General features: G+C 42.3%; 1 protein-coding gene across 1 annotated transcript; it reads right to left on the bottom strand.

The window, feature by feature from the left end:
• Nucleotides 1–15,219: 15,219 nt before the first annotated feature.
• Nucleotides 15,220–25,967, bottom strand: Aard (alanine and arginine rich domain containing protein). The gene is made up of 3 exons (XM_063256862.1): nt 25,810–25,967; nt 24,388–25,114; nt 15,220–15,608 (listed from the first exon to the last, which is right to left on the bottom strand). The coding sequence occupies exons 1-3, from the start codon at nt 25,965–25,967 to the stop codon at nt 15,441–15,443; spliced, it is 1,053 nt and encodes a 350-aa protein (XP_063112932.1). The 3' UTR covers nt 15,220–15,440.
• Between the last annotated feature and the right edge of the window lie 256 nt (nt 25,968–26,223).

The raw sequence follows: 26,223 nt of genomic DNA, 5'->3' as shown, positions 1-26,223 counted from the left end.
TTTTTGTGTCTGCTGTGGGGACTTCTCCTGATACCTTGAGCTCTCAGACAATTTGTGCATTAACTTAAGACTAAGAAATTCACTTCCAGGACAACATGGCAAATAGATAACAGCAGCTACGGAGGCTCTCTGAGATAGCCAGCTAAGATTCCAGGAAGGGTGCAGTGTGGAGAGTCCTAAGCAGGGGGAGATATACCCTGCTGATCCAGGAATGAACTAAGCTGAGAGAAAGCAACTGGAAATGCAATCCCAGTGCTACAACTGGAACAGCTAAAGTCTCAGTGCCAAAGCTGGAACCCGCAACTCTGGAAACCGCGGCTTGAATTTCCTGCTGGTGCTGCTGCATCTGAATTGGCACAGCAGGGATAGAGATGCAAAAGCTCTGAGAGCAGGCATCGGTGAACCAAATAGAGAGCAGAGCTGGCAGGGAGCCCTGAATCAACCTGCAGTTAGTGAGAGGAATGGGGACCCTTCCATAGACTAGGAGGCTCCAACAGAGGACATTCTGGGACTGCGCAGACTAGCCAGAACAGGACACTGCAGGGACTTCAGTCACATATTCCCCTCTCAAGCAGGATTGGTGGGGAGTGCTTGACCTGGGTGACGCCACAGACTAAGACCCAGTAGGCTAGCCCAAACCAGGACCCTGCATCTGGCAGTGCACCCTAATGCAGTGAAGCCTTCAGCAGGTTGACTGACCTGGAGGGGCGGGCCCAGCATAGGCTGCCCAGGTTTGTGTCTCCCTAGTACACTCCAGTCAGCAGGAACACCTAGCCAGCATGATTCAAACAAACTATAACTGACAAAGAAAGAAACTGGGCCTCCTATATATGCTTGTATGGAAGGAACAAAAAGTATGGGAAGAAGGAGCAACAAGAAAGGGTCCTCAGTCCCCAATCCTGAGAACACTGATCCATGAAAGGTAAATGCAAAGGAGAATGAGGACAGGAAACATGCAATATTAGGCATGGCACTAATAGACATAAAGCGGTATCTCCGGGACCTCATAGACAAGTTCAAAAGTGAAGTATTTAACCAAATAAAGCAAGATTTAAATAGAATAGTTAAAGAAATGCTAAGCACCTCCCAAGAAAAAACAGATGGTGTAATGGAAGAACAGAAACAAAGGGAAAATTGTTTGATGGAGAAAATAGAGAAAATGTAGAATACATGAAGCAGGTTCAAAGAGATTACCAGGAAACTAAAAGCTATATTGAAAGCTGGCATAACAGCTTGAAAGAAACTAAGGATAGATTATCTGAACTGGAGGGCAGATTTGTAATGTGGAACATGAAAGGAAGAACTTCTTAAAAATAACAAGGAAACAAGCAGTAACAATACAAAGGCTAGAAGATGACAAGAGGATCTATAACTTAAAAATTAAGAATGTAAAGGAAGAAGCAGGGATACAAACAAGTGAACTGCAAAGGTTATTCACAGAAATAATCAAGGAGAACTTCCCTAATATGGGAAAAGATAAAGATACTCAGATCTATGAGGCATACAGGACCCCAGCCACCTACAACTCAAACAGAACTACACCCAGGCATGTAACAATCAAAATTCCAGAAATCCAATATAAGAACAGAATATTAAAAGCTGTCAGAGACAAGAAACAGATCACTTACAAGGGAACACCCATCAGAATTACAGCAAACTTCTTGGCAAAACCATCAAATCATGAAGAGTGTCGGGTGAAATAATTCAAGCTTTGAAAGATAATAATCTCTAGCCAAGATTGATATATCCTGCACAACTGTCCCTAGAAATTAATGGAGAAACAAGGTGCTTCCAGGATAAAGAGGAACTAGGGGAATTTGCAACCACCGATTCAACTCTACAGAGAATACTGCAGGACATTCTAGACAAAAATACCAAGATTCTAGAAACAGTGGCAGAGAGGCCACAATGAATGGAGCAGAAAGCGAAATGAAGAGGACAAACTGACAACTAATGACAGAAAAAGAGCTCAACAGAAATGAGGCAGAGAGGATCGGATGTTAAGAACAGCTATTTTGGAGAAAACAAGACATCATAATAGCTAATGCTGATTTAATATTATCTTGTTTTGAAGTCCCATCAAGCTTTTGTTCTTCTTTCTCCATCGGTCTTAACATGTTGTATCTTATTGGATTTCATTATATGTGATAATATAAACAAAAACTTTTATAGACAAGGAGATAATATAGAAACCTCTGTTCATTTTCTGTTAGTTGGTTCTAAATACCCTGTAATACTGACATTCTCTTGAATGGTTTTACATTGTCTTGATATGTTTGATGCTACACTACACAGAGTTATACTTAAAGATTTCAAGGAAAGAGACACTATGGTAAGTACTTTTATGTCAGGATATCTTGTGGTAAAACACTATTTTGCTTAAGTGGTTATGTTCTGACCTGTGCTGTTTTGTTGTTATGTCCTCTTTTATCTCAATCTCCTTTTTATTATTTTTTTAATTTTTATCTTTTTAATTAAGGGGAAAAATAAATAAAAAATAGCAAGATATATTATAGTAACCCACTTTGATTTTCTATTAACTTGATTTGAAAACCTGTATTGCTCTCACCATCTTGTTTTGACTTTTACTCTATTCTGTTTTGCTTGATAGTACCAAATTTGAGAGTATAGGCAACAACTTTGAAGACAATAAGATTCACTATGATCCCCATTCTGGTTTGACTATTATCTTCTTTTGAAGTCCTGTAAGGTCTCCAATGTTTTAGTTTTATTGGCCTTGTTCTTTACTGTTTTGTTCAATTTTATTATAACTGATGATATAGGCAATTCTTTTTAAGATAGCAAGAGGCATTATGGTAAACATTGTTGATCACCTTGTATTCTGTTTTTACATTATGTACTATGTCCATCCTTTTGATTTGACTGACTCTGTTTTGTTACATCACATTTGATTTTATTCTCTTCAATAAAAAAAAAGTAATAAGAACTGTGGGAATGATAAGACCCAAAATGTGTAATTGTCATTGTAAAAAATAGAGGAAAAGAAAGTGCTCTAAAGGATATAATGGCATGTATATTTAAGCGTATAAGATAGATAACCATATTCCTGAGTTTTTGTTGGATCATTGAACAGAACTGTTTGCAGTCTCACTGTTTGAATGTCCACTTTATATGCTTTAATTTTGTAACTTGAACAACTATTTCTAAGATTACAATATGTAATCTATTAACCAGTGATTTCCTACTGGTTTTTTTTTTTTTTTTTTGAAATTCTGTATAACTTGTACCCTTTTTCTGTTTTTTTTTTTTCTTTTTCTCCTTAAATAAAATTTTAAAAAAATCAGAAGACTAAGAAATTCATTTTTTCCCTCAGGAAACTTTACATCCAGGCTCCATGTGCTACAGGGATGGGCCTTTGAGCCATGCAGGCCTAGCAAGCTCGCCCAAAGCACTGCACCATGCATGTGCTGGCTATGGAAGAAGAACTACCTATAACAAGAGTTTTTAGAGCTTGTCTAGAATCACAAGAAATGGTTCCAATTTGTTTTTCATGGAGCTGTCTCGCAGAAACCATAGTGAAAGTTTGCTAAACCCCTGCAAACATTAGCCTTTCAGCCATGTTTCAAGTTAACAGCAGCTTGAGTTTAGCTCATTCAAATGTTCAAATAGTGATAAATTAATTAATGGATCTAACAGCCAGCATCAGTGAGCCCATACCTCAAAGGGATAGCACTCTTTAAGGCCTCCAATATCTCATTAAGAAAAACAGATCAAATCAAGAGAAACTCATTCAACTCAATTTGTCTCTTTTTAATTTCGAGTTTTCTAAGACTGTAAAAGCCCACACATATGCAGATCAAATTTTGTGTTGATTTATTGAACGATCAAACTCTTTGCAAAGTGTACTGGAATAAATGCCTACCTTTAAAATACCTTTAATTGATCTAAAGGCTACTTTCAGAAAGTCTTTAATAGTTTCATGAAGGTTATTAACCCTCACAACAATCTTTCGAAGCTGGAAGGGAGGATAAATTACCAAGGCACACAGGAGCCTTGAACTAAATACTTTTTCATTAAAAGTAAGTTTAGTAAAATGGTGCCATTTCTGTGAAAAGCAGCGTGGCAGCTCATTTATAAGCTGAAACTAAAATGTGTGTGTAATCCAGCAATTCCATTCCTCCTTGTAATATACACTGAAAAAATGAAAGTGTTTAGATAAAATATTGGACATGGTTGTTCACAGCAACACTATGCACAAGAGCCACAAAGTGGGACCAACCAAAATTCCATTGACTGGATAAATGGATGAACAAAATATAGTGTATCCATGCAGTACCACAAATATCAGCTGGTCATAAAAAGGAGTAATGTACGAATACAATATGGGTGAAATTTGAAAACATTGTACCAAGTGAAAAAACCAAACACAAAAATTGTATGATTCCATTGATATGAAAGATCCACAGCTAACATAGATATAGAGATAAGTTAGGGTCGAGAAGAGGAGAGTGCGGAGAGTGTGTGGTGGACACAGCTTGGTGCTGGGTAGTGATGATGTTCTGGGGTTGGTAAATCACAGTGGCGGCACACAGGTATGACGTGTTAAGGACTAAGTGTCGCAAAGGGTGATTTATACATCAAGTATATTCTATCATGAAATTAAAAAAGAAAGTTTAACTTTCTTGTGTCTATAAGGATCTAACTACACCACTGCCTAAAATCTAAACAGGAAACTTCAGGTAGCCTCGTGAGTCCCGTTAGACCTGATGCTCGAGAGGAGGAGATAAAGTCCAGGTGAAGTCATTCCCCTGATTCCCTAATTCCTCTAATTCCAGAGAAGTGAGCTGTTTCCCTCCCAAAACTGAAGGTTTTCTAAGTTCTTAAACAAAGCCCTCCCTGACCACCCCACTCCCAGGCCCACTCCACGCCTGTTTATTCCCCTTTCGTGCCCACAAACCCACCATGCGGTGTCATGACTGTGTGTGTGACCCATTCCTCTTCTCACCCGGCCCTTTGTCCGCCAGGCCTGTCACTTTCCTGTTGTCATGTGGCAGGGATTTCAAAAATTACCTTCTTTATGTATTATAATGGCAGCCACACACTGTCTCCAAAGCATTGACCTCTTAATTTACTGAATGATCTTTCTAATAAAGGTTTTCCTTCCAGTGAACTGAAAGCAGACCTTCTCAGGGCAATGTTACCATGAAAAGCAGGTACCTTCACACATGACTGATTCTACAACGCATCGCCCTGTGAACAAATGTGTTGTGAGGGCTGGGGTATCACACAGTGCAGGAGGCCCTGGGTCTGATCCCCAGCACCTGAAAAATATGTATGAAATCAAAGCAAAAAAATGTGTGAGGTAACATCTTTGTGACATGTACTGATCTTGCTTGAAGTTTTAGTTCTGCAAAAATTATTAGCAAACTAAGTGAACTCACAGGCAATCAATGCTCATCAAGTATTATAACCTTCAATTAATCTTGTGACAACAGTGAGCATCAGTAAGAACAGTTAGTGATGGACGGAGGAGGATAAAAACAATCATGAGGTAATGTCCTGACATCAGTGCAGAAAGAGAATGCGAAAATGGAAACAGGAAAAGCAATGGTTACTTAAGAGACTTAATAGAACTATTTTTTATATACAGGCAGCATGCCTTTCATTGACATAATTTAGGATTGGTCTAAACAGAAAACAGTCTTTCCTTTTAGTAACTGATCTATACGGCTCAGCTGAAGCCAAAAGTCATCATTTGGCGCAGCCATCTCTGAAACTAATTGCTCTACAGTTAATGTAACAAGATAATGAGTCAACTTATTCAGCTCTAAGGCGTGCTGATCGCAAACAATTTGTCTTCAATGGTACATCGGCTATAAATTAAATTATCTTTTTCTGTTGTTGTTGCTTTAACTACTAAATGGTTCAAAATTGAGCCCAATCCTCGCAAATACTCAAGACTCGATATCTCAAGTGCCAAGTGCTACGGCTTGACTATTCCCCCCTCCTACCCCATACCTGTACCTTAGAAATTTAACTCATTGTGCAACAGTGTTGAGATAGGAGCCTAATGGAGGGTCGTCCTCTTGGTCACTTTCTTCTCTACTGATACAAAATATCCAACATCTACAACTTGAAGGAGCAGAGATTCACTTTGGTTGTGTTTTACACTTTTCAGTCCTTACATGGTGGGTGGTGTGGTATAAGGAAAGGGAGAAGGAAAACTACCGGCCTCATGGCAGACAGGAAGCAGACAGAAGGCAGGAGCCAGGGAAGGAGATAAACCCTTCCAGGGCACGGCCCCAGTGATCCCTCTCTTCTGAACAGGCCACGCCTCCTAACATCTAGCGTCCTATCCTGGTGGATTGGCCCCAGTGATCCAATCACCTCCCGTGAGCCTGGCCAATGGGCACGGAGGCTTTGGGAACAACTAAACACAAACCATAGCAGAACTGTTTAGGTCATGAGTCCTCCTCCACTTGCAATAGATTGATGCCATTATTTAAAAGGGCTCACAGAAGTGGATTCTCTCTCCTTGCCCTTCAACTTTTCATTGTATGAGAACATGGCAGCCTTCTCTGGAAGTTGCCACAAGAAGATCCTCAAAAGATTCAGCTCCTTTATCTTGGGCATCATTTTCTTCCTGCTTTACATTGTGAATATTTTTGCAGGTTGCCATAAATCCTTTAAAACAAGCTGTCATATTAACACATAAATAGATTTAGATATGCCTTGAATAAATAAGGAATAAATAAGTAGCCGTACCTAACTTTTCTTTCTTGCTTTATTCCCCCTGTTTATCCTAAGGACTCTGAAACAACCTTAGGATATTCATTGTTTATAATAGGAGAGCGATAAAGAGAACTAGGGAAGAAATCACAACAGCTTGCGAGCCTTAATATCTTCCACAATCTTTAACACAACAATCCAAATTTATATTTTCCTAACTTTAAATTCTTGCTAAAAATGTCAAGACGTATTTTTTTTTAGCTCCTTGTGTTCTGATTTTCACACCAACAACTGACCAGACTCTGAGTTGGGGAGACGGGGCTGAGGGAATGGTGAGACCAAGGCTGGGCTCACAGAACAGGCACGCGAGGAGGAGGACAAGCAGAAGGAGACTCTCGAGGTCTTCAGAGGTCCTTCTAGATAGTTCACTGGAACACTTAACAGGATGCACATGTAGGAAATTTAGTCACGAGAGACACCATGCTGGGTCTGAGAGGAGCCCATCAAAATCAAGAAGAAGCCCATTTGCCCTTCCCGTAAGCCACGCAAGCCATGCGGGGCCCAGGAAGAGAGAAGCCAGGTTGTGCCTCCTGTGAGCCTCCCTGGGTATGGGCTGAGAATCAAGAACCCCACTCCAGCAACCAGCTGGTTTGAAGAACAGATTGAGATGATGGCAACTGAGGTCCAAAAACCAGCTGAAAGCTTGCATTGTCTGGTTGACTTTGCAGGCCTGGGGCTGGTGGTCTGAGCACCCATTGGGAGGATAACAGTATGCAATATAGCAAATATGGGAATTTCCTTCTGCCTTGTTTTTGAAATCCAATACTGCTCTCACTGTTTTGTTTTGTTCTGATTTATTGTTTTGTTTTACTCAGTGTTCTGTTTTGATTGATTTTAATCTGTTTTACCTTGGTTTGATTTTACTATGTCAGATGGCATGGACAACTATTGTGGAGGCAACAGGATAGACTATGGTAGCCACTGGTGATTTCCTATTGTTCTGCTTCAAAGTTCTATACCCACTTTACTGCTCTGTTTTGGTTGCCTTTACACTGGTTTTTGTTGAGTTTTATTATCTTTAAAACAAAATTTTTAAAAAATTAAAATAAAAAAAGAAAATTAGTCATGAACAGAAAGAATCAACGAAGGGGGCCCAAGCTGTCATGCTTGCTATTCTAATCTTAGCATTCAATAAGATACTAAGGATTCAAAGTTAATGTCCAGTGCTTTCAATTCAATCCATCCTTCTGGAGAGGAAGAAACGGAAGACTGCAGATATCCATGATTCACCAGCTATTACAGAAAGCTCAGCCCACAGCTGAGTTAATACTTCTGCCTGCAGAAATAACCCCTCCCACTCTGGGATGGTAGCCACCAAGGGCGAAGGGGATATTTCCCAAGTCACAGACAAGTTTTCCTGACGTCCTCCGACATTCAACAGCCTCAAGCAACTCTTCCTTCGGAGGACTGTTGTAAGTTTAATGAGCTATCAGTTATGACAGCAGCTGGTACATTGTGCACCGACAAGCACTTGACAAGCCATAAGGCACCAGGTAAAGCATAAACTATTAAAGCCCAGCGCAAACATTGGTAGAGTTCAGAGAACATTGACTGTGCTCATCTCGTCTTGAAAGCTTGGGCTGTTTCTTTGTCTTATAATTCCCAACTGAATCCCTTAGAAGTTTAGGCAGACTAGCATCTTCAACACCATTTTTCAAAGCCATTTTTGTGAGGTTTCAGTTTCAGGATTGTTTTAGACAGTTTGCTAAACTTCCTCGCATAAAGATTTAAAGCTGATAAACTGTTTACTCTGACTTGCTGCCAGGGAGATCCTGAAACATTTTAGAGAAATACCTCAATTCCCCTTCCTTTGGATGTTAAGAACTAAAGTGCTTCCTCTGGACAGAATCACATATGTGGTAGGTTTCACAGGTGTTTGGACAACCTTAGTGGAGGGGAAGCATGGGGACACTTCTCAAGTACTGTGAATATTTACTGTAGGATTCCAGCAGAGGACTCGAGAGAGGACTCCACACCTCAAGTAGGTTAATTTGGTCTCCTGTTATCCAGAACAGGTTCTCTCAAAAGACACAAAACATTTAAGCAAACAAAGCCTCTGCAGTCCTTGCCGACTATTTCTGAGGGGGCCACATGTGCCTCTGCCCCACGGTACGGAGGGGGCTCATACATGTCAGTTAAGAGTGCTTTTAGGAGCAATGGACTGAATATCCACAGAAAAGCAGCTTAAACAATTGAGTTTTATCATAGCTATTATTGTGTCACAGAACAAGGCCAGCGAAAGATAGAGAGCCGCAGGGTGGCATCAGCAGCTCAATGATGTCATCAAGACATCATTGCTTCTTACCTTTCCCTTCTCTTATTTCCAATACATGTGGCCACATGTTCCCACCTTGGGTACAGAAGGGTGGCAGCAGGTGTGAGCTCTGCAGCATCACAAGACCCTATCTGTGAGCAGGGAAGGAAGAGGCGGGAAGGAAGGATGCTTACTCCTTGTGTAAGCACGGGAAATGTTTCTCATACGTGGCCCAGTAATTGGCCTTTGGGTCTCACTGGACACAGTTGGATTCCACAGCCTTCCTGAGTTCCTGGGAAATGTAAAACTGTCCTTGTCAGTCTCTGTCTTGTATATGGATGTTTCTAGTAGGCACAAAGGGCGAGCAAAATGCCTGCTGGAGGCTGCTGTAAAAATAAACACTTCAGGTTGTTCCGGCATCTTATATTTTGCTCCTTCGGGGCTAAGAAGGCAGCAGCCCCTTTGGACAGCTGTGATTATTATAATTTACAGATAAGCAAACAGACCCATGGAGATGTCGTGTAAGACAGTGAGGAGGTGAGGAAGCCAGGGCTCACCCTGCTGTCTGCTGGGCTGCCCCTCTGATGCCAGGAGGCACCGTTAGCAGCCACCAGTGCCCACCGCAGCAGGCTGCCACCCACATCACAGCACAGAGAGTCTGGAGTAGCACTTGTCTCCCTCTGAAGTGCAAATGTGACATTTCCCCCCAGCTGCAGTCATCACGTGTGAAGAGAACAGAGGGCAGAACATCCAAGAGTCACTTTGATTCCTTTCTGTCACCATTAAGGCTTCAACTGCAATACAAAGAGCCCACTTCCTGACAGGCTGTCACAAGCACAGTCCTTCGTATTAACACAGGTGTCAGCAGACTGGCCACGAGCTGGCAGGATTAGACAGAGTCGAGGTCTCTAAGTCAGAGTTTTAGGGGTCATTTCTATTATCCCTCTCACTTTCACATGAGAAAAATTAGACAAAAATAAGATGGAGTAATTTATCCCAAAATCATCCGACTGGGTTACACAGGACATGAGACACAGCAAGTGCTGTTTCCTGGAGCACACAAATACTAGCCAGGAGGGACACAAGCCCACTGAGCCTTGAAAAAGGTAACCCTAGAAGTTCCCACATGCCTCTGTCATAATTTCTTTTCTAATATTCTTTTTTTAATACTTAGTGCACTCGCCTGTGCACAAGTCTCTGCTTCACAATCTAAGGAAGAATCTCAACAGCTCTGATTGGGCTTCCCTTCCCCTTCTAAAACAGGAAGAAGGATCACTCCAAGCACACTGCACTGTTAGGAGGTGTCAGTGGATTGGCATGTAGGACTGTGTGGCAGGCAGATTCAGGAGCTGGTAAGGAGCGTCGACTGCTGATGTTATATCTACTGGCCACCTGTTCTCATGCTCTGCAAACAGTTTAATCATCAACAGAGAGGACTCCATCGATGAAGTATTAGAAAGACACACAGAGGCACAATGTAGAAAAGAGGAATGGGGAGGAGCTGTATCCATGAGGATATAAGATGCTGTGCAGAACTGAAGTATGTACAAAGGACTCATAGAAGTAGGAGACTCCTCACCACTCAGTCTCCAAATCCCACTTTAGGGCTCTCCACTTCGGGCTCTTCAAGACTTAAATAAAGCAGGTATCTTTCCACTAGCTCCTTTTAGACAGATTCAAAGAATTTAAAGCATATGGCTGGTAATTGGCAAAACCAGGCTAAATATCGAGATCTGATGACTCCATGAAATGTCCTATTACAGAGCATCATGATGAAGAAATATACTGATGTAAATGGTATGCTTGGCACAGTAGCTGACGCAGGAGGGGTAGCTGCTGTCATCGCTGGTTTCATGACAGTAGATACACTGCACGTCCTGGGCCTGGCAGAGCAAGATGGTGGCACTATGGTTCCTAAGGAGAAATGAAATGCTTTGGACCCAGTTCATCAAGCCAAGAGCAGCACCTGGCCCAGGCCACCGTGAGACAAATACATCTATCTCCAAGTTCTCTTCTCTAGTACTTTTTCTGGGTGAAATAAGAGGCTTCCAGATCCAAAGGTGGCAGCGCGGCCCGGCTGAACCCTGGACCTAACCACAGTTCTCAGGCCACCATAACTTGCATTAATAACATGGGCAACAAGGCAAACGAGACAACCATAATCGTGACCGCAGCAGTGTCCACAGCAGCGACAGTGAACACAACCAAGACAGAAAGTAGCCAGAATTGAAGCACCTGGTGCAGCTCCAGGGCCCGAAAGGCTTTGGCAGTGATTACAGCAGTAAATAAACAGAGCCCACGGCTGCACCAGGCCCTTGATCCTGCCGGGAAGAGACAGAGGAGACAGAATTCTCATAATTACGCTGGTGTGGGCTCAGCTATCCACAGTTATCCGCGGCAGACACTGATACATCCCTGGGCCGGTGCTGCAGCCGCACCTGGCAGAAGTATTTGGCAAATCAGACAAAATGTGATTCATCCAGGCCACCTGTGCAGGCATCCAAGGCCTCCAACCTGTGCAGAGCCCCTAACTGTCATAAGGCAGTTGGCATCTCTCCACGGGTAGGTGCTAAACAAGCACCTGAGAGCGAAAGCCCATTTCCTGCTAACACGGTTTCATTCCACCATAATTAACGCTGTGAGAAATGTGTCATTTGCAAGATCCAAGCACCATATTTTCCTCACAAAACTGTTTTTAGTGTCTCTTCCCGTGGCCCCCTCTAAGCACTCTTGTTATAAACAGTTTACTTTCTTTGGCTCATTCAATGATGACTTCCCTGATGCATAATTTAAGGTATAATTATTTTCTCATTTTCCCCTCCAGCTGGCACTGGTTTTGGTCCCTGCCATCTCATAGATCTTTAAAATGTCACACGATTGCCTTCGCTTATTTTTAAATCCTGAAGAAAAGAGAAGGACTGTAACCCTTGTAGGCACATCCTTGCAGTTCTTAGAAACTTTCCCTGCTGGCTTCCCATGTGTCATGGCTGACAAGATGGCAGACAACCCAGCAAGCTGATCACAAGTAACTGAGCACCATTTAGAAGAAAAGTAGGGAAACGTTCATTTGCCTTCTGCTGCTTAAAAAATGCATAAGCCAGGAGTGTCATAGCAGAGTGGAAAGTGGGTAACAACATTTAATAATAACGATGTCCCGAGTCCATTTCATGTTGTATTTCCATTTGCACAGCTGGTCTCAGGTGGACTCTACTGGTTGCCATTACCATCTATAAGATCACTTTTGCAACAAAGAGTTTCTTATTCTGTCCCTGCATCTGTGAACCCTAGAAAATACAGCTGGTCTGAAGTTTATCACTGCAAGATAAAAATGCAAAGGAATGACCAAAACTTAACAATAAGATAATTTCAGACTTGGCTGAAAATGTGACAATCAATGAATGTATTTTTAGAAGTTCAATTTTAATTTATTTTTCCTTTTCATGTCCAGTACTATATTATCAGAATAATCAAATTACTTACATGAATATTAAGGGATGTCGGTAATCTGCATCCTGTAAGGAACTGTCACACAGTAAATCACTTTGAGTATTTTTTAAGCACAAAATCACAACGATTTAAATGCTAACCTTAAAGATGCTCTTCAGAATGACCATCCTGATATTTAAGGGGCTTTTGAAAAGACTAAATCACAAGCTTTAGGGTTGAAATGTGAAGCATACACAGACTTGTGTATGGAAGGCTGGATGGCCAGGGCAGATGTTCACAGATGTGGCCTAGAGAGGTAACTGTCATAATGCAGTGGGTGCCTTCACTGGGCAGGGAAAAGCAAAGACCAGCCAGTGAGCTCTGTGAGATGATCTTCTGAGGAGTCCACAGCCAAAAGGGCTACTAGAAGGTGGCTCCCAGCCAGATGCAGCCAGTCAGACCTCCTCTCTCTTCCTTGTCCTCCTCTTCTATTTCTTCCTCTTCCTGCTGCTCTTCCTCCTCTTCTTCCTCACTCTCCTTATCTTCTTCTTCCTTCTCCCTCCTCCTCCTCTCTCTCTCTCCATCCTCTCTTCCTGCTTTCCATGTGGTGAGCAGTTTTTCTCTGCACCTCCTGTTGCCTAAATCAATAACAACAGCCCATAGTAGACTGATACCTCTGAAACCACAAGCCTTTAAATTTGTTTACTTGGGTATTTTTGTCCCAGCAATAAAAATCTGACTAACACAACAAGGAGCAACACCAATCTTCACTCAAAATTCTATAAAATTCAAAGAAAGTAACAACTAGGAAATCTATTCCACAAACACAATGCAAGACATTAGGGCATTCCTCATTTAATGGTCAAGTTTCTTTCCTGCGATTAGGATGTTCAATGCACTGGTCACCAAATGAGGAACTGTTCATAGTATGTTCATTGCAATATTCAGATCAAAGAAATTGTCAAAGGAAACTCCAGCCTGATGACTGTGTTTTTATTTGCATAACTCTTACACGGAGAACTGCGATGTAACAGAATGTCGTGACGCACACAGCCCTTGAGGATTCTTGGGTGAAGGACTGCAAGAGGATTAGAAAATAAACAGACAAAACTAGGGTCAAGATAGAACCCTCAGCCTCCGGACAGGAGGAAAGGAACTGCCCTTACACTGTAGGTGCGTTTATTTATACCCTTTAGCAACTGAATGTCACATGACACCCTGTTGTCCTAGCAACCCACTGTTTGGATTATCCTGGGGCTAGGTGTTCTGTAGGCTGAGGCAGCTTTTCTGAAGTGGCTTGCCTCAGGCACTCCCTCTGTTCTTGGAGCCGCCAGGCCCCAGCCTTGCACATGTGCTCAATTTCCAGTTTCAACGGCTCCCACAACAGAACGTAAAACTAAAGAAGTATGCCACACAGTGCAATCAGCAAAACTTACAGTACTGTACCGGAGAAGATGCCACTGGGCCACACTGCACCTCAAGTTCCTGCATTGTCAGTCTGAACAGTCATTAAACAGGTAGGTCGTTCAATGAAGAGTATCTGTGTTTATATATAAAACTAAAAGCTCCTAGGCAGAGTCGTGCTCTGTATCAGGCTGCTGCCTGCGGCTCTTCTGACAACGCCCTGTGAGCGGAACAGAGGAATACTTCACTCTCACACCAGGAGGAAGTTCAGTGGAAAGGGCTAGGACAATGTACTTCTCATGGAAAAAAAGGTAAAGACTACACTTGGTCCGGATAATTCCCAAATCTTTATACACATAAACCACTTGCTTTTCTTTTCTTTCTTCTTTTCTTTTGTTTGTTTAATGACCTACCTGTTTAATGACTGTTTCTTCACTGTTGGTGTCTCATTTTGTTTTGTTAATTGTTTTGCACGGAGCCAGAGCCCACACAGGCTGTCCCACTGCGCTCCACCTTCAGCCCTAGCATTTAATTTAAATAAAGACTATGTCACTTCTCTCCTTTCATTCTCAAGAACAAATTCTGTCTTATTTAAATATTAAAATCACTCAGACTGGCATAGTGTTTAGAGAAATCCACTATGACTATCAATGAGATGGGCAACTATTTTTAACTTGTTTTATTTTTCATATTAAAAACACAGCACTTTAGGGTATATTTAGATTTTCTAATTGGACAGAAGAATGATTTAACTCCCAGAAACTGAACACAGAAATTGTAGTAATTGTATTAATCAATTGTATTAATTACTAATTAATTAATTAGTAATTAATTAATTACTTTTGGATACAAGTCATGAAACTCCAACTTGAACCAAGGCAGGCAAAAGAAGATATTATGAGAAGGATACCAGAGTGTTTCATGTTACTACAAGACAGGAAGGCGTAGGATAGACACAGATGACCCCAGGGGTGCACTGCTGCCCCTCTCCTTTGTGTTTTCAGTGGTTCACCTTCAGCTCCCTTCTTTTAGAGCCTGGATTTTCTCACCACTTTCCAAGCACTCTGGGTCCCACAGCCTCTGCTTTCAGAGATCGCCATCTACTGCCTTGCAATGGTGTGAAGAATCCTGAGGACCAACTGATCTGCCTGCCTTGACCACACAAGACAGGAAAGTGGGGCTCCTAAGGAACCATCGTCTAATGGGTATGGCCGGAATCCAGCCAGAAGTAATTCTCCAAAAGGACACGGGATGAGGAGGAGTGGGAAGTATTGATTAGGCAACAGGACAAATCAACAATAAGTAATCAAGTAAAACAAGAACAAGCAGAGATTCTGAAAGTTCAAAACAAGAAAAGAAAATTAACACAGATGAAATGCTAGAAGTTGGCATTAAGGCATTCTTGTTTAATTTTTTGTGAGAAACACCCCCCAACAATGAATGAATATTTCTAAACGTTAACATCCCACACCGTTTTTTCCCTCCCCTCTCTTCAATCTTTTTTTTTTCTGTCAGTTACACTTTTTTGGTCCCCTAGAGCCCATGCAAAGCATCCATGTTGCCACTGTTAAAACTGTTTCAGAGTCACCACTGTTATTCTTAAGGTTCAGATTTCCAAGCCCACTTTTCCGTCCTCCCAATTCACAGCATTATCTTCTGGGCTTTGAGATTCTGATGCAATTTCCAGTCTGTGAGCCAGTTTCAACTGCTGCATTTTTATGTTTAAATCCAGTAAAGTTACGGCCAGCTGATGGTTTTGGGAACGCATTTCCAACTAAAAATTAGAAAAAGAATAAGAATTTTTATTAGTTTGAGATACAAAAGAAATATGGAGTCGTCAGGAAAGAAAAATAAGATATCACAAAAGATGTATTTCTCATCTTACACTCCAGTTGTGACTGTTTGACTTGACTATAAAACTGACTTTCTATGCAACAAGGTAAAGTCCAGATATAAATAGCTTTTGAAATGGCCTTGAAGTGAAAACAAAAATAGCTGATGCACAAAGCTGTCCATATGAAAAATACTTATGCACTGAAGGCTGTTTTCAAGCAAAGCCTTGCAGTCCACAATGGAATCATTTATCTTTATGAGCTTTCTGAGCCACAGGATAACTGCCTGGGGCCACCTGAGTACAGAAGCTGGGCCCGTTGACTTGATTACTTATCATTTCAAGTTTTCAGGGCTTTAAATGGTCTGCCTGCTGAGCAAAAGCATTTAAGGACACCTCAGAGGGACATGTATACTTATGTATACTTATATAATCTAACACTTCACTCTAAAACAAAATCTGTTATGTAGCAAGGCTGATTTATATCCTCTCCGGTGGGAGTTCATGAGGGTCTTCATATGTATTAAACTTCCTTTAAAAATAAATTCTAAGGGCTGGGGTTTTAGCTCAGCAGCATAAGTGCCTGCCTAGTAAGCATAAGGTCATGAATTTGATCCCTGGTACTAAAAAAAAAAAAAAAAAAAAAAAAAAAAACTAGATTCTAGGGCAGGTTACCTAGGATGCACCCAACAAAGTTTAACCCAACATCAGCTCTGTATTGTAACGTAAAATTAAGGACCAACTAATTGCAATGAGGGTCACATTTAGTGCATTTCCTAAGCAGTGTACTCTTTTTGCTTAAAATCCTTCATCAACTCATCACAAGTAACTAGCTCGGGATGAAAGAGATCACTGTGTTAGTAACAAGCAAATAGTATACTGGTGGTTGCTCCCAATTTTCAAAATAAGTTGATGGATAAAGTTAGCTCTCAGTTTTCCTCTGAGACGTTCATCTTCCTTCTTCAGCTCTCGTCACCATTTCTCTGCAAACAAGCATTAGTAAATGATAGCGCGAACAGATATCTCATACACAATAACAGTAGCCACAGGAAAAGCCACCACCACGAAAGTCCCTGCACCTGGCCCACCAGAAGCTCCCATTTTCTCATACTCTAAAAGTTCAGTAAAGCTGCCTCTTCCATTTTTTTTTCCTGCACTCTTTCCCATACCAGCTTTCACTGGCAAGCATGTTTGCCAGCCTCTGAGAACCTCTAAACTGAGCGGTACCTCCTGCTGATCCCTGTTGAAGATGCCTTTCACCACTCTGTTTGCACTGATGCAATCTTCTAATTCTGTGGCTAATCATGATGGCCCTTTCTCTGTGCTCCTGGAGTCTTCTGTACTCGTGCCTGTCCTGACTTAAAGGCTAGACTGGAGTGATGATGCTAGGGCAGCGTTTGTGGCCCATGACTGTACCCCAGCTGAGCAAGCACTGCCTGGGTACACAGCATGGTGGCGCCTCTGTGTCTGTTGTGAGGTTCAGTGCACAAAGCAATGGATGAATGAACTGAAGAATGTCCATCCTCTACTATGCTGCCAAGAATTAGACAATAAAGTTATCACTAAAGGTTCAGCCTTCAAGTAAAGTAAGTATCTGTAATTCACATTTATAGAAAATTCAAACACCAATGATTTTTTTAACTTTCCTTTGATCATGAATCCCTTGAGAATCTGATAAAAACTATAAATTTTCTCTCAAAATATTTTACATATGTAGAAAATTTTACATGTAATTTTCAGTATACAAAACTCCTGGAAATCCACTCACAGATCATAGAAATTAGTATGGCCCATTAGGAATACCACGTAGAACACAATATTCTCTAAATAACATGACTTCAAAAGAACTAAGCTTGTTCATCATTTCTTATACAAATCCATCCTAATATATGACACATAAACTTATGTGTGGCAGTGCAGGCTGATTCCTATAAAAACCTAGCTAATGGCCCATAATCAAAACTTGCTTATTCTGGTGGTAATAACATTAAGCCGAATATACACCAGTGTTTATCTTTTTCTCATGACCACTCACATTACATGGATGGGTGGTCAAGATGTTAGCTGGATGGTTAGCAAAGATGTTGGTTATAGCCCAGGAACACAGCAGCTGTGTATGCATAAAAGTCTCTGAATCCTTTCCCGAAAAAAACTCGACTTTTGATACATGTGCATTAGGCAACTGTCTCCAAGTCTATAAAATTAGTTACCATAATCATAAAAGTCAATAGTCAGACTTCTGGAAAGATGGCAAAGTGGTGATCAGCAGAGAAACAGCCTCTCCAGAATCTGTGTCCAGACACTAGGATATAGCAATGTGAGAAAGAGGGTAAGGAGGGAAGTGAGCCCCAGGGCCCAGCAAGGATCTGAAGCCAGAACTGAAGCCCATGAGAGAGTAAGAGAAAGACCTCAGTGGAGAAAAACGAGGTTGCAAATGGCTCTTTCTGAGCTCTGGCTCTGCATGGGAGGAGTGGCTCAAACCTGCAGACACACGGTGACTACTGGTAACCCCAGAGCCTCCAGAGGGAAACACAGCAAGGAATGGACCAGTGGACACAGCAGACTGCAGTGGCTGGTGACTTATTTGGATTCAGCTATCCTCCAGGAGAAGTCAGTGGACCAGCAGTCATCCTGCAGAGAGATCAGCAGAACTCATAGCAGCTGTGGGCTGACTCAGTCTAGCAGTTCACAGTGTCAGGGGTAAAGTGGAGCCATGTTCAAGTCAGCAGGAGATCAAAAAGCCTAGCTCAAGCCAGAGGCACACAGAATGCTACAAGGTGAACAACTCACAGCCAGAAATCAGCCTGTGCTTGAATGAAACTAAAAGATGCAGGCTTGCTGGGGTGATCCCCTACCCTGCATGAATCTCTGGCTGGCTTGCTGGGACTAATAAACATGGTCTGAGTTCTGCAGCCCAGTCTGTCAACCAATGACGGCACAGACATGCTCTGCAGTCGACCTTTAAGTTTTTTCTTTTCTTGTTTCTTGTTTGTGTTTTTCTTTTTTTTTTTTTTTCTTGATTATCTGTTCCAGTTTTTATCTGAGTGTGAACATTGTTTCTGTGCTTTCGTTGTTCTTGTCCTCTTGGGTTATTGTTTTTATTTCTTCCTTCTCTCTTTCCTTCATGTCTTCTTAAACTAATTTTGCAAAGTTCAACTAATCTTCCTTTGTTCCCAAGCCACTTTCCTAATCTCTTCCTTCTCTTCTATTTCTCTGTGTTTTTCTTCCCTAACCCATTTAAATATTCTCCCTTGAGTGTAAAATTGCCATATTGAAGGAATATGCACTATGTACAATTTTCTAGTTTGGTTTAGATTTTGTTATTTAATCACAAATACAGTTCTTGTAGTTAAAGGCGGCCAACTAACAGTAATCACAGTTTGTCATTTTCTGGGCTGTGTCTGATGCTGTTCTTATCGATGATTGTGATACTTTAGCCAACGTCACATAACTGTTTTAATCAGTTGTTCTTCCCAGTATGCCAAGGATGAGATTGTGTAAGAGTCACACCAGTAATACAGACCAGTGCCAAGGAACCAGGGGCTAAGCCAAATACAGTGCAACTCCTCAACCCCAATGAGTCGAAGACAGAGGATCTTGCAACAGACTCAAAACCCAAAAGTCAGCTACACCCAGAAGATATATCTTAGAAGTAGTCATTTCCTAAGGGTTCTATGTACTTGCAATAAAGCTACATGCTGTAAGCAAGTTAGAAGTATTGACCCAGGAATTAAACTTTAAAAAAACAGAAAATGAAAAGATACTTAAGCAAGAGGCAATCCCAGACTTCCAGTTCACCAAAAGCAAATGCAGGAAGCAACGAGGTGGGACAATCCAAAATCCACTCACCTGAACTCTCTAAAGTGGTAACAGCAGAAGTAACAAGTAGATGAATGAGCCTCTAGAAAATAATCAAATAATAAGTAATCCCTCAGATAACTACAGGGCTGGTGGCCATCGTGAAAGACATGGCTGCTTACTCTAGAGCAGATACAGATAAAACAAAATAGAGGCGCTTAGAAGATTATGGAAAACCATGAACACCCAACATAGGAAAAAAAAACAGTATCCATGACAGATTCAGACAGATATCTAGGAGATTAAAAATTCCATTGAAAGTATATGCAGCAGAACGAGGCTATGTGAAGACAGAATATTAGATATAGAGGACAGGATTGCTGTTAGCAATTAGAGATACAAAGATTTTTTTTAAAACAGCAAGGGATCACGAAAAATCAATCCAATAGCAGATAGATAATGCAAAGGAAGAATAACAAAAGATTGCTTGGAGTCGATGAAAAAGCACTATGACATAAAAAACTGTTTACAGAAATAGTGGCAGAAAACTTCCCAAGCATAGAAAAATAATTTGACGTACAGATAATTGAGGCATAGAACTCCAATTAGCCATGATTTAAAAACAATCTACATTGAGGGCATGTAAGAGTTAAGATTCCAAAAATTCAACACAAGAACAGAACATTAAAAACATTGTTAGAGAAAAAAAATACCTATAAAGGAAAGCCCATCAGAATCACAGCAGACTTCTCAACACAGACCCTCAAGTCAAGGAGAACGTCAAGGGAAGTATTTCAGGTCCTAAAAGAAACAATATCCAGTCCAAATTGATGCATCCCATAAATCTGTCTTCCAAAATTGATACAGAATACCAGACTAGCACAGACAGACCCCAGACTCTCCCTATAGTCAGCGCCATTCATGGGCTAGAGGAGAAAGAACAAAGCACAACCCAGTCTTAGAACCAGCACCATGTGTGGGCCACCACAGGACTAGAACACATGACCCCAGCCCTTTCTGGCACACAGACTGGCAAACAAGAAGTATCAAGCCCTGCCCCACCAACACCCATTCGTGATTTAAAAAAAAAAAAACTACAGAAATTGAAATTGTGAGAGACAATCTTCATCTCAATCTGATAAGAGCCATCTATGACATACCAACACAACATCACACTAAATAGACAAAAATGAAAGCTTTCACTCTAAAACCAGGAAAATGGCAAGGATCTCTTCTATCTCCACTCTTAGTTAATATAATTCTGGAAACAATAGCCAGAACAATTAGACAAGAGAAAGAAATAAAAGGAATAAAAATAAGAAAGGAAGAAGTTAAATTACCATTATTTGCAGATGACATGATGCTCTACATAGAAGACCCAAAAATTCCACCAAATATCTTCTAGATTTAATAACCAAATTCAATAGCAAAACTGGATATAAAAACAACATTGAAAACTCTATCATTCTTATACAGGAAAAATAAACTCACAGAGAGAGAACTTAGAAAAACAACACCTTTCACAACAGCATCCAAAAACAAAATACCTAGGAATCAATTTTACAAAGAAAGTAAAAGACCTTTATATAGAAAACTAGAGTTCTCTTTTAAAAAAGAAGATCAAAGAGGATATCAGAAAATGGAAAGATATCCTTTGCTCTTGGATAGGAAGAACCAATATAGTAAAAATGGCCATACTTCCAAAACTATTATACAGATTTAATGCAATCCCAATCAAAATACCCAACAGCATGTTTCACTCATATCTATCATCATGCACTAAACTAAAATAAAAATGGATCAAAAATCTAAATATTAAAACAGAAACACTAAGTCTTCTGAAAGTTAAAATAAATAGAACTCTTAAAGACATTTCGGTAGGCAAAGACTTTATGAACAAAACTCTGACCACACGAGAAATAATACAAGGAATCAACAACTGGGGTCTCATTAAAAAATCTTTTGCACAGCAAAAGAAACAATCAACAAAGTGAAAAATCAACTCACAGTGTGGGGAAAAATTTGGGGAGCAGTTTTCCTGAGACAAGGGGTTAATATCTAGAATATATAAAAACTTGAAAAAAATCAGACCCATCAAATTTAAAGAACTGGTTCAAAAATGAGCATCTCAAATGAACAGGTACTTCTCAGATATAGAAGTATAAGTGGCAAAAAAAATTACGAAAAAATGTTCAACATCACTGGTCACTTAAGAGATGGGTAAGAATGGTTATTATCAAGAAATCAACCAATAGCAAGGGATGATGGCATTTTGGAGGAAAAGGAAGCTTTCTTCCCTGTTGGGGGAACAACAGACTGGTACAACCACTGTGGAAATCAGTGTGGAGAGTCCTCAAAAAACCAAGATGAGACGTCTCATTTGACCCAGCTATTCCCCTTCTTGGTATCTTCCCAAAGAATAAAAAGCATCACACCACAGGAATATATGTGCACCCATGTTTATAACACCACCATTTGTAATAGCTAAATCTTGGAAACAGCACAAATGCTTTCACTGGATGGATGGATATAGATTATTTTATACGGTCAAGTGCTACTCCACCATAAAAAAGGATAATCTTGAGAATTTCTAGCTAAATGAATGCATCTTGAGACCGTACTGTTGTGTGAAAGAAATTGGCTATGCGTGCATAAAGAGTACTGGGAAACAGAAAGAAAGTGCTCAAATGAGGAGAACAAGGGCAGGGAAAAGGAAAAAAGGGACAGGAGAAAAAGTATAAAAGGAAAAAGCAACAAAGCTTTTGTAAAGGGGGAAAAGAGGGCTTGAAGGAAGGGAGAGGAATGGGGGAAAAAGAAGAATCAAGATGTATTATGTACAGAAACGGATTCCCTACAATGTGTGATCATTGTAGAGATATCTAAAATGCATCAACAAAAAATAACGAAAAAAATAAAAATGATCTTCCAAACCCTTAGAATTTCCCTGATAACTAAAGTTTAGTTTTTTTCTCCCATTTTAATCCTAGGTTAATTTTATTTCTTCTCAAAATCATCTGTTTTACCCTTAGCCCATTTTGTATCTAGATGGTTTTACTTTAACTGATTTTTAGATACTCTATATAATATGGATACTTTACATACTTAAAGTGTGTATACTTAAAGTGTGAATATTATCTTTGCATGTATAAATGCTACAGATATTTTACTCTGGTCTGATGCTGGTCTGTTAACTTGGTAACTTTTTTGTGGTGTGTTTCATTATTTTAAAAATCTCAAATATTGGGTGACATCTATAACCAGTTTTATTTATGACCAATACATTTCTTATCCTATCCAGGAATGACGCATTTTGAAGTGTCCTCATGTATTTTGTTGAGAGAGAGAGAGACAGAGAGAGAGCGCCAATAAATACTGCTTACGGCTTAGGCGCTTCATGTGATTCTGATAATAATCCTTCCAACAATCCTATGAGACTTTTATCCCCACTGTACAGATGAATAAACAAAGTCAAACTTACGACTTAACATTCTCAAAATCGTAGGGCTGACAAGCGAAAGCTGTAGCATTGGCATCTTAACCCTCACCTGCTGGAATTCCATACCTCACCATCTCCCCACCCTCAATACAACACTTGTTTAAAAACTCCTCCTGGTAGCACAGCTCGTTAGAACGCTGTTTAAGCTACAGAACTCATTTAGGGCCACGTCTTCACGGAATGTAAATAGGAGCCCGGCGAGGCACAGCAGGGGCCATGGTTAGCTTCCAGGTTAGATTCACAGAGCCATGGCCCAGCCCGGCCTCAGCTCTTGCTCGGTGCCCTGGCCCAGCACCCGCGTCCAGATGTCTAATCAGGTGGCTCCAGTGTCCACCTGCTTCGCGAGCTCACTGTGTAGACCTGGATGAAAACCAGATGTTACTTCAATCTGGTGGATCAGATGCAATGCACCCTTGTCGGTTCAAAAACTGAATGTGGATAAAATTAGCTTTGCCCTGCTCAAACCCAGAAAAAAAGCAGGTACCCTGCGAAGGTTCTAAATCAGGCATTTCACTGATGGCCGCATCTGTTCTAACATACTGGTTAATTTAATTAGCATCTAGTGCCAGCGAGAATTTTCCAAATCCAGTTTCCCTTCCACCTATTCATAGGAAGCAACATGTCGGCAACATTTTAAAGCCTGAATCGCTACTGTTCATTTTGTTCTTTTCAAACTGAGCCTGATTTAAAATTCTTTCATTTAAAAACTCATCTAAAATATCTGTGTATGTGTCCCTCTCTGTCATTAGGTCCTAACCTGCCTAACGTTCAAAAGCAACAATTTTACATAATACTGTATTAAATTCTCACTAGGGGAAAAAATTAATAATTTGCAAGATGCAGAGAAAGAAATGCTGATGGACTTTTCATTATTGAAATCTCTCACCTCACACTTCATGCAAAAAGGTACTAAGAGTTTCCTATAAGGAACTTTTTAAAAGAACTTTTTCATGATTATATGTGATACGTAATAAAAATCTTCATCGTGGAGGATTGGTACATATGCATACCACGTCGTGATCCGTGGTTTACTTCTTTTCTGAGACAGGGTCTGGCGGCGCAGCGCTGGCTGGCCTTGAACTCACTACGTAGCCCGGCTTCGCGATGAAGCTGAACTCCTGCTTGGTCTGCGCCACCGCCCACTCCCTCCTCTTTAGACCTTAGAAATCATCAGCAGGTAAGGGACGCACTGCTCCGCCTGGGGTCGTCTCTGCTCGGCTAACCCTTCCCCAGGCGCCCCTTCCCTGCCAGCTGTCCCCGGGGTGGCGAGGGCGTCCCCTCCGCGGAGGGCGCCAGCCTGGGACGGGAAGGCCAGCGGCCGCAGGGACCGGGGCCAGCGCTCCCCTCCGGGGGGCCAATGCCGACCCAGGTGAGGACTGCACCGAGGACGGGGTGAGACACCCCCCCCCCCGCTCCCCGCGCGCTCACCGTCTCCGCGCGCAGCCGCCCCAGCGCGCCGTCCATGCGCGCCCAGCTCCGCTCCTGGCGCGCGCGCCCCGAGCCCGCGCACCGCACCGCCCGCCGCCACGCGCGCGCCAGCCGCCGCCCCAGGTCCCGCAGCAGCCGGCGGGCGGCCCGGGCCACCTCGGGGACGCGGGGACCGCCGCTGTCCCTGGAGACGCCCGGCGCGGCCCGCGGCGCCGTGCACCAAAGCCCGGCTCCGCCTGGGACCCCGCGGGAGACGCGGGAGACGCGGTCCCAGCGCCCCATGCCTGCCGGCGACGGCGGTGGCTTCTGGCGCTCCGCTGGGACCCGGGCGCAGCCCCCAGGCCGAGGGCGAGGCCCGGGGCGCAGGGGCGGGACAGCCGAGTGGGTCAGGGTCGGGTCACCGGCTCCTCCCGGCCCGGCCCCGCGCTCTGGAGGAGGCGGTTTGGACAGTGGGTCCATCCACTGGGCCACTTTTTGTTGCTCTTCTGCGTGTGGCGTTGCAGGAGGAGGCGGAGACTGAGCGGCAGGTGCCGGTGCGGGTGGCAGTGGAGGCACCACCAGTGCAAAGTTTGACCATGAAGGGTTCCCAGTTGCCCTGACGACTCCTGCAGAACAATCTCGGGCTCTGTGCTGTCTGCCAGGCGCCGTGCCAGGCCTGGGGACGCGAAGGGTACTGACCCAGTGCCTCCACCAGCGCCGCCCACGGCCAGGGAGGCCAGCTTTGCCCCTTTCGAGAGTTGGAAGGAGTTTTCCTCACCAACTCATGACTCCTACCCCAGACTCACGCTCCTCTGTATTGGGCGCTTTGCTACCATGGCCACGTTTACGAAGGGCTACAGTGACAAATCCCAGCGTCCCTAACCCACGATTTCATAATCTTCAGTTCAGAGTCACCGTGCACTCAGGTGTCTTTTCTTGATGTAGTCAACTTGATCTAAGAGAATTTCTAAACACGAATGAATAAATACCAAAACATGTTATGTCCATGGATGAAAATACCACAGGGAACAATACTTTTTGAAAAATGAATGACACTAATACAACAATAGTTTTTAAAACTGTTCTGCGACCATAGACTGAAAAGTTAAAAAAAGTAGGGACTTTCACGTGTTGACGTTATCATCGGAGCTACTCCTTCGAATAATTCATTCATCGATTCTCCTGCAGCTTTGCAGGGTCCGTGGCAAGCACAGAAGGCAGTAAGAACTGATTTTCATTAGTGTTCACTGTCGACCAGGCGGTTTCCGTGTATCAACACATCTGACCTGCAGTTAGCTTTCTGTAACTAAGGCAAAATGCACACCAAATGTCACAAAGCTGATGAATGGTTCTTGCCTAGGAAGCCTGACCTGTGCGCCAAACCGTCCGCAGACAGCCTGAAGACGTCAGCCTCTCCAAGAGGGGCAGAATTGTTGCACGCACACGTAAGAGCGCTCAGACTCACTGTGCCGGTGAGACTCAGCTTCCACTGGACCAGAAGGAAACGGGCTGTCAGACCTCTGTATAGGATTCACCCAATTCAACACCTTGAGAGATGTAGGCTTTGGCTTTTCTGTGAAAGCGCACAGACAAAACTCCATGTTGGACTTAAATGACCAGGCCATTTAAATCCTCTCCCTTTTCCCTGTCACTGCAGTGAGCTCCAAGAAATGATGACTGTGTACCTTTTCCCAAAACACTGCCTGTTTCCAAGATAAGAACCTAGGACTCAGCGTTCCAACCTGCCTGTCCCCTCTTGATAATTTTCCAAGGCCAACTGCCTCCACCAACTCGAGTTAATCAACTAGGACAGACTGGAAACCTTGGCATTCAGCCAGTGAATTTAGAGGTCAGCTG

The sequence above is a fragment of the Cavia porcellus genome, unplaced genomic scaffold, assembly GCF_034190915.1.
Source record: "Cavia porcellus strain 051 isolate PalLab524CR breed Dunkin Hartley unplaced genomic scaffold, mCavPor4.1 scaffold_10, whole genome shotgun sequence".
NCBI classification, from domain to species: Eukaryota; Metazoa; Chordata; class Mammalia; order Rodentia; family Caviidae; genus Cavia; species Cavia porcellus.
The sequence above is the reverse complement of the archived record's forward strand: the minus strand, read 5'-3'. Positions and strand labels throughout refer to the sequence as shown.